At 39.7% G+C, this 12,506-nt stretch overlaps 2 protein-coding genes across 2 annotated transcripts; one reads left to right on the top strand and one right to left on the bottom strand.

Annotated features, from left to right (window-relative positions):
• Nucleotides 1–361: 361 nt before the first annotated feature.
• LOC106647972 (oxysterol-binding protein-related protein 2) lies at nt 362–8,437 on the bottom strand. Its single transcript, XM_014364563.2, has 8 exons — nt 8,241–8,437; nt 6,264–6,462; nt 2,710–2,819; nt 2,447–2,605; nt 2,172–2,372; nt 1,800–2,100; nt 1,462–1,685; nt 362–1,385 (listed from the first exon to the last, which is right to left on the bottom strand). The coding sequence occupies exons 1-8, from the start codon at nt 8,273–8,275 to the stop codon at nt 1,283–1,285; spliced, it is 1,332 nt and encodes a 443-aa protein (XP_014220049.2). The 5' UTR covers nt 8,276–8,437; the 3' UTR covers nt 362–1,282.
• On the top strand, nt 4,483–5,730 carry LOC149375123 (uncharacterized). Its single transcript, XM_089590432.1, has 2 exons — nt 4,483–4,985; nt 5,063–5,730. Exons 1-2 carry the CDS (start codon nt 4,484–4,486, stop codon nt 5,728–5,730), a joined length of 1,170 nt encoding a protein of 389 aa, XP_089446558.1. The 5' UTR covers nt 4,483.
• Nucleotides 8,438–12,506: the final 4,069 nt, after the last annotated feature.

The raw sequence follows: 12,506 nt of genomic DNA, 5'->3' as shown, positions 1-12,506 counted from the left end.
ACAAGACGAAAAAAAAAATAGTATTCTTTTAAAAAAAAGTTTTTTCATCATAAAACAAGAAAGTTGTTCCACTGTATATAAAAAGATTTTAATTTCTTTACGAAAATCGTAATATTTCAAAGTATATTTTATCGAAATATCAAAGTCCAACAGTAAGTATGTACATTCATCATTTGATAAATAGTAAAAAATTTCATTGTTCCTGTTTTTGCTACTTTATTTTTATGTTTGAAAAGTACAATGAGAGATAGAAAAAAATCATCAACTAAAAATTTTCTTGTATTATTGCTTAATGAATGGAAGACTAACTTCAAAAGATCATAAAAAAAAAAATAATAATAATAATAATAATAATAAAAAAATTTGGTATACAATAATTGTCTCTACGCAAGCTGTACACGAGTTTTAGTGTTTGATCCAATACAGCATCAGGTGATATATACTTAGCTTTAATTTTTAGTTACATTTTATTATTTATATTATGTACAGACACATAATAGACAAATATTTCTGTTTAACTAAGGGTATTTTTTGACAGTTATTGTGTACATTTGCCCGTACATGGACAGGCGAAATTCAGACACAATATGATTTTTCTCTTTTGCACATTGTATCAGCGAGTGTACGACAACTAGTTTTGGCATATTTTGTTATAATACCTCCTTCTAGGAAAAAAAAAAAAAAACTATAATAATCGGATATCCCAAAGTTGTAATACAAGCTGTTTCTAAATTAGCGTACGTTTATCGATGAAACACATCATTGACCTTTTGTAGCTTATTACCAAATAAACAAAATCCCTGCGGTTTGTTAGTTTTTCCATGACTAAGTATTATTATAAAATGCATGTACTTTCTTTAGTCGAAATTTTTCATATTATACAGCAAGTGTATTTTTATATCCACCCAACACTGCGCTATACCCTACGATACGATAATTTTAACGATCCTCCTCGTCCGAGTTAACCAAAATCGTCGTAGCAAGAAAAATCAACATTTTCATCATCCTTCCGACATTTATTTTTAATCTACAAATCTGTACAGGACAATGGGCAGCTTTGCACCTCGCTACCGTCGAATCTCTGACCACAACGCCTCGAAAAAACCAACCTCGCGTGTGCATCGTTTCCAGGTACTGGGTAACATTTTTCTTTTTTTTCTTTTTGTTTTTTTTTTTTTCGTCTTACGCCGAAATCTCCGTGCCTGATCGGCGCGTAAGCCAAAGTTTCACCCCAACTCGCTTCGACAAGAATCAATCGATCGCTCGATCCCCAAATCCTCTATTAAAATATGTCCTCCACGTCCGCGTAGTTTCTGTCCCAGTAGCCGCCCTGGTAAAGCCAATCCTCGAGCCCCGTGTGGTTGTTCGTGCCCTTCAGGAACCACCTAACGCCAAAACAACGGTAAATCACCAAAGATCCCCCTCGTTAATTCTTCCTCCCACACGCACAATTGTACTCGCCTGGGAAGCGATTCATTGGGAGGGTTCTTCTTGTGCTTGGACGATTTCCGACTGACCCTCTGCTTCTCCTCGAGCCTGGACTTCTCGCTGGCCGCGCCGTCCTGATCCCCGCTCTCCAGTTTCCGTATGTCCGGCCTCAGTCTCGAGTCCGTCGGGCATATGTGCTCCTTCAGTTCCGGCTCCAGTTCGTTCAGCGACATGGCAAACGTGGTGAACTGATAGTACTGTACAAAAAACAAAAAAAAAAAAAAAAAAAAAAAAAAAACCGCGACCAATGGAATGAAAAGTCAGATACGAGTGACCCGGCCTTCCGGAAGAATCATCAAACGGAGCCTTACATCCGCGCTGTTGGGCGGTCTCGGTGTAACCTCCCAGAGCAAGGTGGACCCGGGTATCTCGTCGACGGTGACCCCGTCCACGTCACTCGGCAGGTCGGACTCGTCTATGGCGTCTTGATGCAGCGGCTTGAACGCCCCCACCTTCAAACTGGACAACCTCGCCAGGACCTTTTTATGTCCCGGGCTGTTTTGCGGGCTCCTCTCCCGTTTTATCCGCTCGACCGCGTCCTCGTACAACGCGGCCTCGCACGCGCGCAAACTCTCCGTCCACTTGCCGTACAAGTAGGCTAGTCTCTTGCGACTGGGGAACGAACGAGCGTTCAATGTTTGCGAAAACCGAAGGAAAAATACATATGTATTATGTGAAATTACTCCTGATCCACGAGGAAGCCCTCGACCCTGTGGAGGTCCTTGCTGTGGCAGCCGGCGCTCTTGAACGACAGCTCGGCCTTCAAATTGGCGCCGCCGTGTTGCTTGATCTCGAGCACGCCCAGCTGCTCCATCCAGATCTGGCCGACGAGCACGTTGTGCAGGATGCAATTGACGTTCTGCCAAGTGTACGCCTCGTTCCACCTGTTGGCGTTATAGTTTGATCGAAAAACTCTACGAAAAAAAAAAAATCTCTCTGCCGCGCGTGATATACTCACTTTGGGAGCTCGACCGTGACCACTCCCTTGGGGTGGACTTCGATGGATTTGCCCCAGAACTTGAGCTTGGGCTGTATGCTGCCGTGAAAGATGAAGTCGTCGCTGTCCGCGTGAAACGCCGAAACTGGCGGGTGATGCGACACCTGTTCGCATATTATGCTGGAAGATGGAAAGCGAGTGAACTTTATTCGTTGGACAATTTGTCCGTGTGGTTTTTGGTTTGTCAGCGTGTTATGATGTAACGATGCCAAGTTGGGCCTTACCGGAAGTCGTCGCGTTGTAGTTCGTAGGTTTCGCCGAGCAATGGATTGAAAGGCTTTCCGAGGCGATCCCAATTCGAGGCCATTGCACTTACCGCGAACGCAGATACCCTCTGAAAACGACGACATTTTTACCAATATTGTTTCAAGGCTTTTCGGGGGTAACAATAATTAGCTAACTTCTAAATAAAGTAGATATTTCAATTGTGGGGTAGTTTTATACATTGATGTTCGATTAAAGACTTTTGCAACGACTAAGGGCACGATCGTCCATATTCGGCGTTTTTATGTATACAGTTTTCTGTCAAGGACAAAGCTTAATATTTTTAGATAGAAAATCAAATATTGAATTTAAATAGAAAGTTATATCGAAAAGAACGGAAGTAGATGGATTATCGAGTCGAGTGCGAGGAAATCTTATCGCCAACATTTATAATGTATGGACGCAATCGTGTCGACAACCTTTGGGGCTTATAAAAAAAAACAGTAATCATAACTTTGAAATTATCAGATAATATGTTAGGCAAGCAATGATAAAACGTTCATGCAACAAATATGAGCTTCGACTGTTTGAACCTTTCCTTAAGTTTGTATAGGTATGGTGAAACTTTTTTGATTTACACGTGCTGTAAATATTTTCATTAAAATTGAAATCAACATCAAATCCTTAGGACTTCAATGTAATCTGTCAATCGTTTCAATGCTAATATAGCTTGTGAGATTCGCGGAGTTCAAAGGAAAAGTTCTTTTTATTATTTGAAACATATTTTAGTTCTTATAGTTAAGACACAAGGTAGTGTCCCATGGAATTAGAAAGGATCTACCAAAGTTTTTTTTCAGTATTTTGGATTTCTGAAAACATCTTTCAATGATATAGGGTCGTGGTTTAGATGATCAATATTTTTCGTTAACACATTTTATAATCAAATATATTAGTTTGAAATATATTGAAAAGTTTCCGTTAATCTAAACAAACGTTTGTTTAAATAGAAAAAAAACTTGTAGTTGAATATAATTAATGTTTAATTAAAAATAAGTAATATTAATTTATAATGATAAATAATTTCTTTACAACGTAATATTTATTATATTTAAATAAATATGTATTTTATTAAAAAAAAATATTTTTTACTTTTTTTTCAAATAAACGTTGAATAGGATTGACGAAATTTATTTTCAGTGTACTAATAAGCACCTTATAAAAAAAGAATAAGACAAAAGGTCTAAAGGTCTTTTTAGAAGAAATAGTTTTTCGTTAATAGATTAATAGCACATCTTTTTTAATATGTGTTTTTAGAATTGGGAATTAGTATATAAATAAAATTATAATTTTACGGTATGATTTTTTAAAATGTTTGTTAAAAAAAATTCATACTTAATGAGAGGCGATGAATTATCATTGTAAATAAATATCAAATTGGTCTTGTGGGGGAGTAATTATTACGAACCAATCATACTTTGACACTATATAGCTCAATGCAGGTCACGTGGTCTAGCAACACCTCGTCGCATACGGAGTCCAAAACATATAAAAGCCGGTCGAGTACTTTACGAGTCAGTCGACAATTTTCAAGTGTCAGGAGTAAATCAGGTAAGAACTTCTTAAAACGAAGCACTTTGCTGTTTTATTTATTGAAGGCAAATAATCGAACGAGGCAAGTAATCTAACTTGTAAATTAACTGTACTCATAGAATAGTAAAAAATCAAAGTCCTAATTTTAACAATGATTTTCCTTAAGCTGGCTATTTTATTAAAAAAAATTTATTTAAAGGTAAAATGTTCTCAAAACTTGTGTGTTTATACATACTGTTTGATGCTGCGATAGCAGTCCAAGAGCAGGACGTCTCTAAAAATTATTCCACGCCTGGCTATTTGCTTGACCACAGACTTGGTAAAAATTTCAACCAAAGCCTTGTATCCGTTCTTTGGGGCATAACAGATTCGTTAGATTTTACCTGCTTGTTCAAACTGAAGATGCTGAACGAAGTCGAAAAATATTGCGACGTGAGTATCGCATTTGTCGAAGGATTTGGTGATATTTACGGCATAATGGCAAACAAAACTATGTTCGAGTTGAATTTGATAGGCATCACACCCTCAAAAAATAAGCAGATTACTCTAATCGACACGAACAACTGCAAATCCGACCATCTAGAATTTCCAGACGACGATTACTACCATCTCCTCGTGTACGACAACAGCTTCCACGTTACCACGAAAAATAAGGAAAAGTGCGGCCAAGAGCACAGCCCCTGCATGATCCGATACAATCACGATGGTAATTACAAATTTGTAAAAATATAGCATCGATGGATACTCAAATTATCATAAAGATGATTATTTTACTGTTTCCAGGAGAGCAAATTGGCGAACCAGTGCCCTTTCCTCCAAAGTATTACAGGCACGCTATGGTCGTGGACCGGCACAATTCGAGCAGTGGAGGATTTTTTACCACATATGAGAAAATCAAAGGCCATAAATATCAGATGAACGTCAGTCATGTGAGCAACGATGGCACCGAAACGGTCCTATTTAAAAATGACGTCTTGATAAGATCTGCTTTGGGTGTCCAAGTACAGTCGAACGAGTATGGGTACTTTTCGTTCTGCTACAGGCAATCCAATTTAAACGGAGAGGTCACTTGTATGCAATATGATGCGATGGGCAAAAAAAAGTTAGATATTCAGTTCTACTTGCCACGGTATCACAGGATGATTAAGTTGTTCAATCTGCGCCAAGGCGGCGTGATCCTCATGTACTTTAAGTGCTATCCTCGCAAATGCTCGACCACTGACGTGTACGTAAGGATTCCGTCTTATGGGCCTTCCATTCAGCTAACCAAAGTCGGGTTATTTACTTACTTTGGAGAAGAAGGGGAGGAGTTCAGCATCGACCACATGGAAATGGACACTCAGCACTGCTTTTACTTTATCAAAGGGCCACATCGCGGGGACTTTCACCACAATTATGTATTCGAATATGTGAAGAAATGCATCGACACGGAGCAGCTCTCCATTCCTTAGCCTTTATTGGCACAATTAAAAAAGGAGTTTTGAACGATAAAGTGGTGATCTACTTACTTGGATTTTTTGAATAAACGCTCAATGATATAATTTGCGTGGTTCAAATGTGTACTTAATTTGTTTTACTCATATTTTCCAAAAACATTAATCAACAGCATTTCGAAAAAAAAACATTAATTAGATAAAAATCTAATTATAATCGTTACATCCTCGTCATTGGCTCTACTGCTGATTCGTGCCTAACTCCTACCCGATGGATCAAAGAATTGGTTTTAGTAGATGGAAATATTAAAGCGTTTTGAAAATTCGCAACGGATTGCGTGTACATCTCGTTTATGTAAGCAAGGACTCTCTTGCATTTATTTATTTATTTTTTTATTATCGATTTATCTATTTTGCAATGCGAGAATCCTATCAAGACAATCGCATTGATCTTTCATCTTTTATGAAGACCCGTTATAAATCCTATTCCGAACGGAAATAAAAAAATCACGTAATGTTAATTACCCGAAAAATATAGAGTATCAACTCACCTGCAGCCGCGCAAGTGGACTGGTTTCTAGGGCCGCCTGTTTGAGTAACTTGGCGTATTCCATGTATTCCGCGACTCGTTGGAGAAAAGATAGCGGCTCGTTGAACATGACCGGCATTGTGATTTTGCTGAGGTCCTTGCCCAGGGACAGTACCGAGCATAGATTGACCTCCGAGTGGCCTGTCGCCGGTAGCGTCGTCCTGTGTATACACCAAGCAAAGAACATATGAAGATATAATTAAGTTTTGTTCAGACTTTTTTTTGTAAGTTTTTATAGGGACTCGAGTTTTTTTTTCAATATGAAATCATTTACGTATAGCCGAAGGTATATACTATCAGGGCTATTTACAAAAACGCAATTATCATGGCTGCTGAAAATCGATAACTTTCAATTTTATCTTTTACTAATATCTTTTTCATTGAAAAAAATTTTTTGTTTTTTAATGCCTGTGCGACTTTTAATTACTATTATTTCTTGCAGTACATGATATTCCCTTGATGTTAGTGCAAATTTAATAAAAGAAATACAACAAGAAAATTCCAAGCTACTTTTTTTGTAAGAAATAGATCAGGTGACGTTGAAATGTGCAAAATGAAATGAAATCGTGTATAAAACTTGATTTTTTACAAAAATTGTTTTATAACTTACAACTAAAGTGAAAAAAAAAAAAAAAAAAAAAAAAAAAAAAACTAATTCTTTTCGAAAGTTCCTTTTATGCCCCGTTTTTCAGCTTGTATGAACATAGAGAGTAACTTCATCGAGACAGTAAATTCACTGTAATATCCTTCGAGTCTAATATGCCATCACCACGAAATCCATTTATTCCACACGAGCGCTCAGCGCGAACCTCTTCACCGTCAATATTCAACGATAAAACCCTCAACAAAATTCATCGAATTACGTGTCACAGCTGAACCACCGTCCCATCTAGATTGAATGTCGAATACGCAACAGCGCGCCAATACGGCGCTCAATAACGGCGTGCTCTTATCGAATTTTCCGAAGGTCCATTATACCCCGTTTTCCAGGCCGAGCGCTCCCCTCCTCCCAAACTTTACGTGTAATATCTCCGATCTATACTTTAAATACTGAAAATTACTTGCTACGTTGAATTTGGCACTCGATTAACATATATTAGTATTCCACTTTGACAATTTGTTTGTCACAGACAAACTCCCGACGGAGAAGCAAACAGTCTTCATCCGATGAACAATATGGTATTTGCATTATGAACTTGACACCAATAAAATCTCTTTCTCAAGTCAAAATATAATTGAATTACTAATCCATTTCCACACGAGCACATAATATGTACACAAATAGCCCCGCGCGCAACGTAATATTTTATGCACCCGTCCAGTAGATGAAGACCGTCGTGGTCAGACAGTATCAGCTGATTTCTGCGACTGTCTTCTGAAAAAAAATAAAAACCGATTCCTCGTGGGCTAGCAAAATTCAAGACTGTAGAGCTTGCATTTCTGGAATTCCGATACTCCCCCCACCCTTTCACCCTAGTTCTCGCGTCACGCAATCCGTCACGTAACACTCTCCCTCTCGCGCCCTTCGGAACCCCTCGTTCCCCTCCCCCCTCTACTTGTGTCCTCGAAATCCTCAAATTTGCACCCACATGGACGGCCAAGACGGCGTAGCTGAGGTGGGTGCCATTTTTTACCATTGCTTTCACACGAAAAACAACGAGGGCACACCTTCCTGTATGAAAAAAAAAAAAAAAAAAAAAAAAAAGAAAAAGTTCAACGGCTACACCTCCGTCGTGTGTAAACACTCTCCCTCCTCTCGAAGCAAATAAGTCGTTCCTATCCCTCGCGCCATATGACCGCCAACCCCTGCGCTCTACTTCTTCCCTGCCAGCTCTCTTTCGCGCTCTCCCCTGCTCGTACCCCACCCCGGAAACGAACACAAATCTTCTTGAAAAAAAAAAGAAAAAAAAAAAAAAAAAAAAAACAACCACAAACATACCTGTATCGGGTTTCGCTGGCCATCTCACCGGCCATGGCAGCAGTTGCTGCTTCAGTTGTCGGGGAGTGAAGGCCCCGGGGTGCGTTCGGCTGGTCCGGCTCTCCCCGCACTCGTGCACAAAATACAACACTTTGTCCCGAAAAACGATCCAGGTGTGTGCGTAGAACACAAGGGGTGGGTATATCGAGCGGCCAGAGCCGAGTCCCCGCTGACACTGAGCAGCCGCCCCTCGGCGACCTATCTCTCCCTCTGTCGACTGATGCTGGCGCCACCGTGCACAAACCCCGAGAGTGGCGCCTTATTCACCCCGACTCCCCTTGTACTGTTTTTTCTTCTTCCTCCATCCCTCTTCAATTCTTTCACGTCCGAGTGTGTATACGGGCCTCTCGAGAGTGCGAGGGTTGCTATACCACGTATATATATATGTACATGTATATAAGCTAACGAAAGCTTGATGTTGAGAGATTTTTCGCTCGTGTCGTTGATTGATTAATCTCGGGACGCAAGCGAGGACGTGTATGTAAGGGTGGCGCGGCTACGCTTTAGTAGGCGCTCACAAAAGAAAAAAACTCTGCAGGTGTATGAGCTATATAGGGGTTTTTTTTTTTTTTTTTTCATCAAAAATATATAAGTTTGTGTACACGTATGCAATGAAATTACGAGAAATATATGCTTGGGGGTAGAGGCTGTTGTTGATGAAGCTTCGCCGTGGACAAACTCTCGAGCCTATTGAGTGACGATTAAATAATTTACGTACACGCGTCGCGTTGAATTTTTGAAGGAACAAAAGGACATGGCTCTCGATGTTGGTGTATCTATAAAGAGAGAAAGTACGTGCAAGTATGCGTATAAATATAGCTATGAATATGGATCATCGCTCCAGGACGCGCGTGCTCATCTAGAGAAATAATTTCCGAGTGAATCGACTTGTGATTTTTTTTTTTTTTTCTGATTGGATACGTTCGTCGAAGAAAAGTGTTTTCCCGAAAAGATAAACACGCAACACGAATAATCTCATTCGTGACGTTTAACGGGCAATCTCAGGAGAACGGGCTTCTCGGTGGTGGTGGGGAAAAATAATATTCCGCAAAATTACTCTCGCACACGTGTGCCGATGTATCGGGATTTTTCTTCTCCCTGTATAACTGATGTGCTGTCACGACAAATGGATAAATATACTCGCTTGCGGTAAAACGCTAGTTGCACTGTTTTTTCTGTTCAATACAGCATATGTATCAAGAGAAAAATATATATAACAGAAACTCTCCCATTGCGCGCGATACGGCGTTAAGTAGGGCGTCGTCTCTCGTAATACATCACTGACGATGAGACGATGTGTATATATGTATTAGTAACAGAGCATCATTACATGGAGCGCGTGTCTACTTTTCGGGTGGTGGAACCGAGAGGGAGTTGGTTTCAATGGCCTTGAAACCGACCACCTTTCGGTTGCCGTTTCACCCAAATGGACATCGGAAACAATCGAGCTCTCTTGAGGGGTCTTTTTTTCTTTCTTTTTTTTGTCCATTGCTTCTTATCCTCGCGTTTTTTTTCCGAGTTCAGGGGATCGTTGGGTTGTATATACCGTGGGTGTTGCGTAACGCTGCCTGGGATGAGCTATGGTTGGGCACTTTTATTGATTTTAAGAAATAATGGTCGAGATGAGTCGACCTTTTTTTTTTTTTTTTTTTTCTTTTTACGCTTGAATTAGTTCAAATGGGGTAAATTGTAGTTACTCGAACGACACATGACACCATATAGTAAAATAATACATTTTGAAAAACGAATGCCAAACACCGAGGGGACAGTAGGTACAACGAAAGTTCACTGTTGGAGTTTTGCGTTCGTAAGTAGTAATGCGTACGATTGGTCAGCCATACGGGAAGACCCAGCTTGGCTGATGAGTATAACTTCGAAATGAAAATTTTTTTCTTTTTTTTTGCTTTCGCGAACCCGTTATAAATCCGGCTTTTTTCAACTTGACGTTTTTTCGAATATTCGTATTAAACGTATATTAGTTATTCTTTTTTTTTTCTTCTTCAATTATCATCGGGTTAAAATACTTTCAAAATTAGCTACCCCACCTCCTTCCTCCTCGTAATCTTCCAGAGCCAAGAAAATGTAGACCCGACGAAAGGAACCTCACCAACCTTGAAAACTACTGGGAACCCGTGGATGCTCGGAACCGTAAAAAAATATTGATCATACAGAGCAAAAAGACGACCTCGTCAAGTGACTCTGCACACGCGCAATTACGTATAATACACATTAGTCTCTCTAAGGAATGAGTTGTCGGTCGGGAGTCTCGGGTCGCGCGTCGTCACACCCAACGTATATATGCACGCACGGGCCTCCAACTGAAACAGTAAATGCTGGCGGGGCGCGTACAAAAACCCCGTCGCGAGAGGAGCAGCCATATGGACCGAGATCCTCGCCTCCCTACAACTCATTTCGCATTAGTTCCAGGGCGGGCAAAAAAAAAAAAACAGGACGAGGCGTGGAAGGGCACCCTTTTGGCTATGGCGTGGTCAATAAATCGTTTTGCTGTCTATGTGCTTGATGGGATATACCAAGTAACATCATCTGCTTTTGGTAACTAGTTACGAGGGTATAGCTTAACGGTTGGCGCAAACGTATAACTATATGTAGAGCTGAGGTGGACGTATAATGATATGTTTGCGCTTTGCTCGTTATTACGGTTGATGTAAAAGGTTGTACATTTGGATTTGACGATTACAGTTTATGTTAATAATCCATTTGGGGAAACGGTGCTTTTTTTTTTTCGGAATGCGACTGTTTTTAATTGTACGATTCACGAGGCTTTAGAAGATTTTATATTTTTTTTTTTCTGAAAAAAAAAAAAGTACATACATCATTAAAGAAGGAATAATCATTTGTTAATAACGAGGATTAAATATATTTCCAGTAAGGTAGTTCGAGTTTCCTATTTACTACGTTTGTAGTACGAGACATTATAGGTATCTTTGTCATTCAAAGCGAAATAATTCGGGACAATCCATCTTAAAAATATTAAAAGATTGAAACACATAAAAAAACAAAAAAGCCTTTTCATACTTTGTCGTTTATCTGTATTTGCCACGATGGTTACATATTTTTCAAAATAGAAAAACTTCGAAAGACGATCGAAAAATTATGGAAAAATTATTGAAACAAACGCTGTAACCACGTGTTGATTGTATTAGTAAGTACTTTAATATGAAACGGTACGTAAAATTTCAAAGCACCAGCCACGTACTTTGAAATATCGTACTTTCTGTGCCAAAAAACTATGAAAAAACCTGTTGATAGTAACTTTACTTCAACTGCATCGACAAGACGCATGTCATTTTTTTTTTGTTCCAAACCGATATTTCCATAAAATTAACCATACATTTATAAAAGTAAATTCCAACTCGCTACAATTCCCTACGTATTGTCGCGCACAAAAAATCCTGGAGCAAAAAAAAAAAAAGAAAGAAGGAAGTATGTATAACAGCACGTTATCGCGTGCGGCAGCAACGACGAATCGGATAGTCTTTTTTTTCTTCAGGTTGGCGCCATTCAAATCCTCGTGAGCTCACGGGTATAGCAACGCTCGAGACAAATCGATAGAAGAGAGCAGCCGGAAACGCGGCTTTTCTTTTTCCGCCTCGATTGAACTCGGGTGTTTTATCATCGCTCGACACTCGCGCCGGGGGACACGCGCGATACGATCCAAGGAGGACGTACAGTTTTTGTCCCGAATAAAAGCAGGGGGTATCCAAGTCGGTGGAATCGGATGAATAAACAAATGGATGAATACTTGTGAAAATGGACGAGGCGAGCAATAAGGAGGGTGAAAAAGCAGTGTCGGGGCTGAGCACGAGCGAAGCGTCGATTCACCCGAGTTACACCAAACTACTCTCGTTTCCCTAGTAACTTGTTATTATTTAACTATTTATCATCAAATTTTTACTACCGGCATCATTTTTCTTTTTTTATTGGCTGATATTTACGACGCAATTTCATGTCGTAAACTTGAGGTGATTTTTAAGTACTGAATTGTGTTTTTCAAGCAAACTCTCGGGCTATTCTCAGGCTGATTTAACAAATTTTTTTTCTGATTTAGCAGTTTCAACTAAAAACTGATACATTTTTTCATTGCAGCGACGTGATCTGCCGCCAGCGCCTTGCACGAAAGAAGCGAGTATACGCAAGACAATTCAACCGGGAGTTAAATCACATGATTGCACTCAAAGTACGTGCAATTGATGGCATAAGGTTGGA

The sequence above is a fragment of the Copidosoma floridanum genome, unplaced genomic scaffold, assembly GCF_036245765.1.
Source record: "Copidosoma floridanum isolate Cflo_tuat_1 unplaced genomic scaffold, Cflo_Japanese_pri ptg000012l, whole genome shotgun sequence".
NCBI classification, from domain to species: Eukaryota; Metazoa; Arthropoda; class Insecta; order Hymenoptera; family Encyrtidae; genus Copidosoma; species Copidosoma floridanum.
This window is presented reverse-complemented; position numbering and strand designations above follow the sequence as displayed.

What these genes read in the sequence shown, in the direction of transcription:
- LOC149375123 (XM_089590432.1), top strand. Translation starts at nt 4,484, where the DNA reads ATGTTCTCAAAACTTGTGTGTTTATACATACTGTTTGATGCTGCGATA. An exon ending in GATCCGATACAATCACGATG is followed by an intron (nt 4,986 to 5,062) that starts GTAATTACAAAT and finishes TACTGTTTCCAG; the next exon opens with GAGAGCAAATTGGCGAACCA.
- LOC106647972 (XM_014364563.2), bottom strand. Translation starts at nt 8,275, where the DNA reads ATGGCCGGTGAGATGGCCAGCGAAACCCGATACAG. An exon ending in GCCAGCGAAACCCGATACAG is followed by an intron (nt 6,463 to 8,240) that starts GTATGTTTGTGG and finishes GTGTATACACAG; the next exon opens with GACGACGCTACCGGCGACAG. An exon ending in GACCGCCCAACAGCGCGGAT is followed by an intron (nt 1,686 to 1,799) that starts GTAAGGCTCCGT and finishes TTTTTTGTACAG; the next exon opens with TACTATCAGTTCACCACGTT.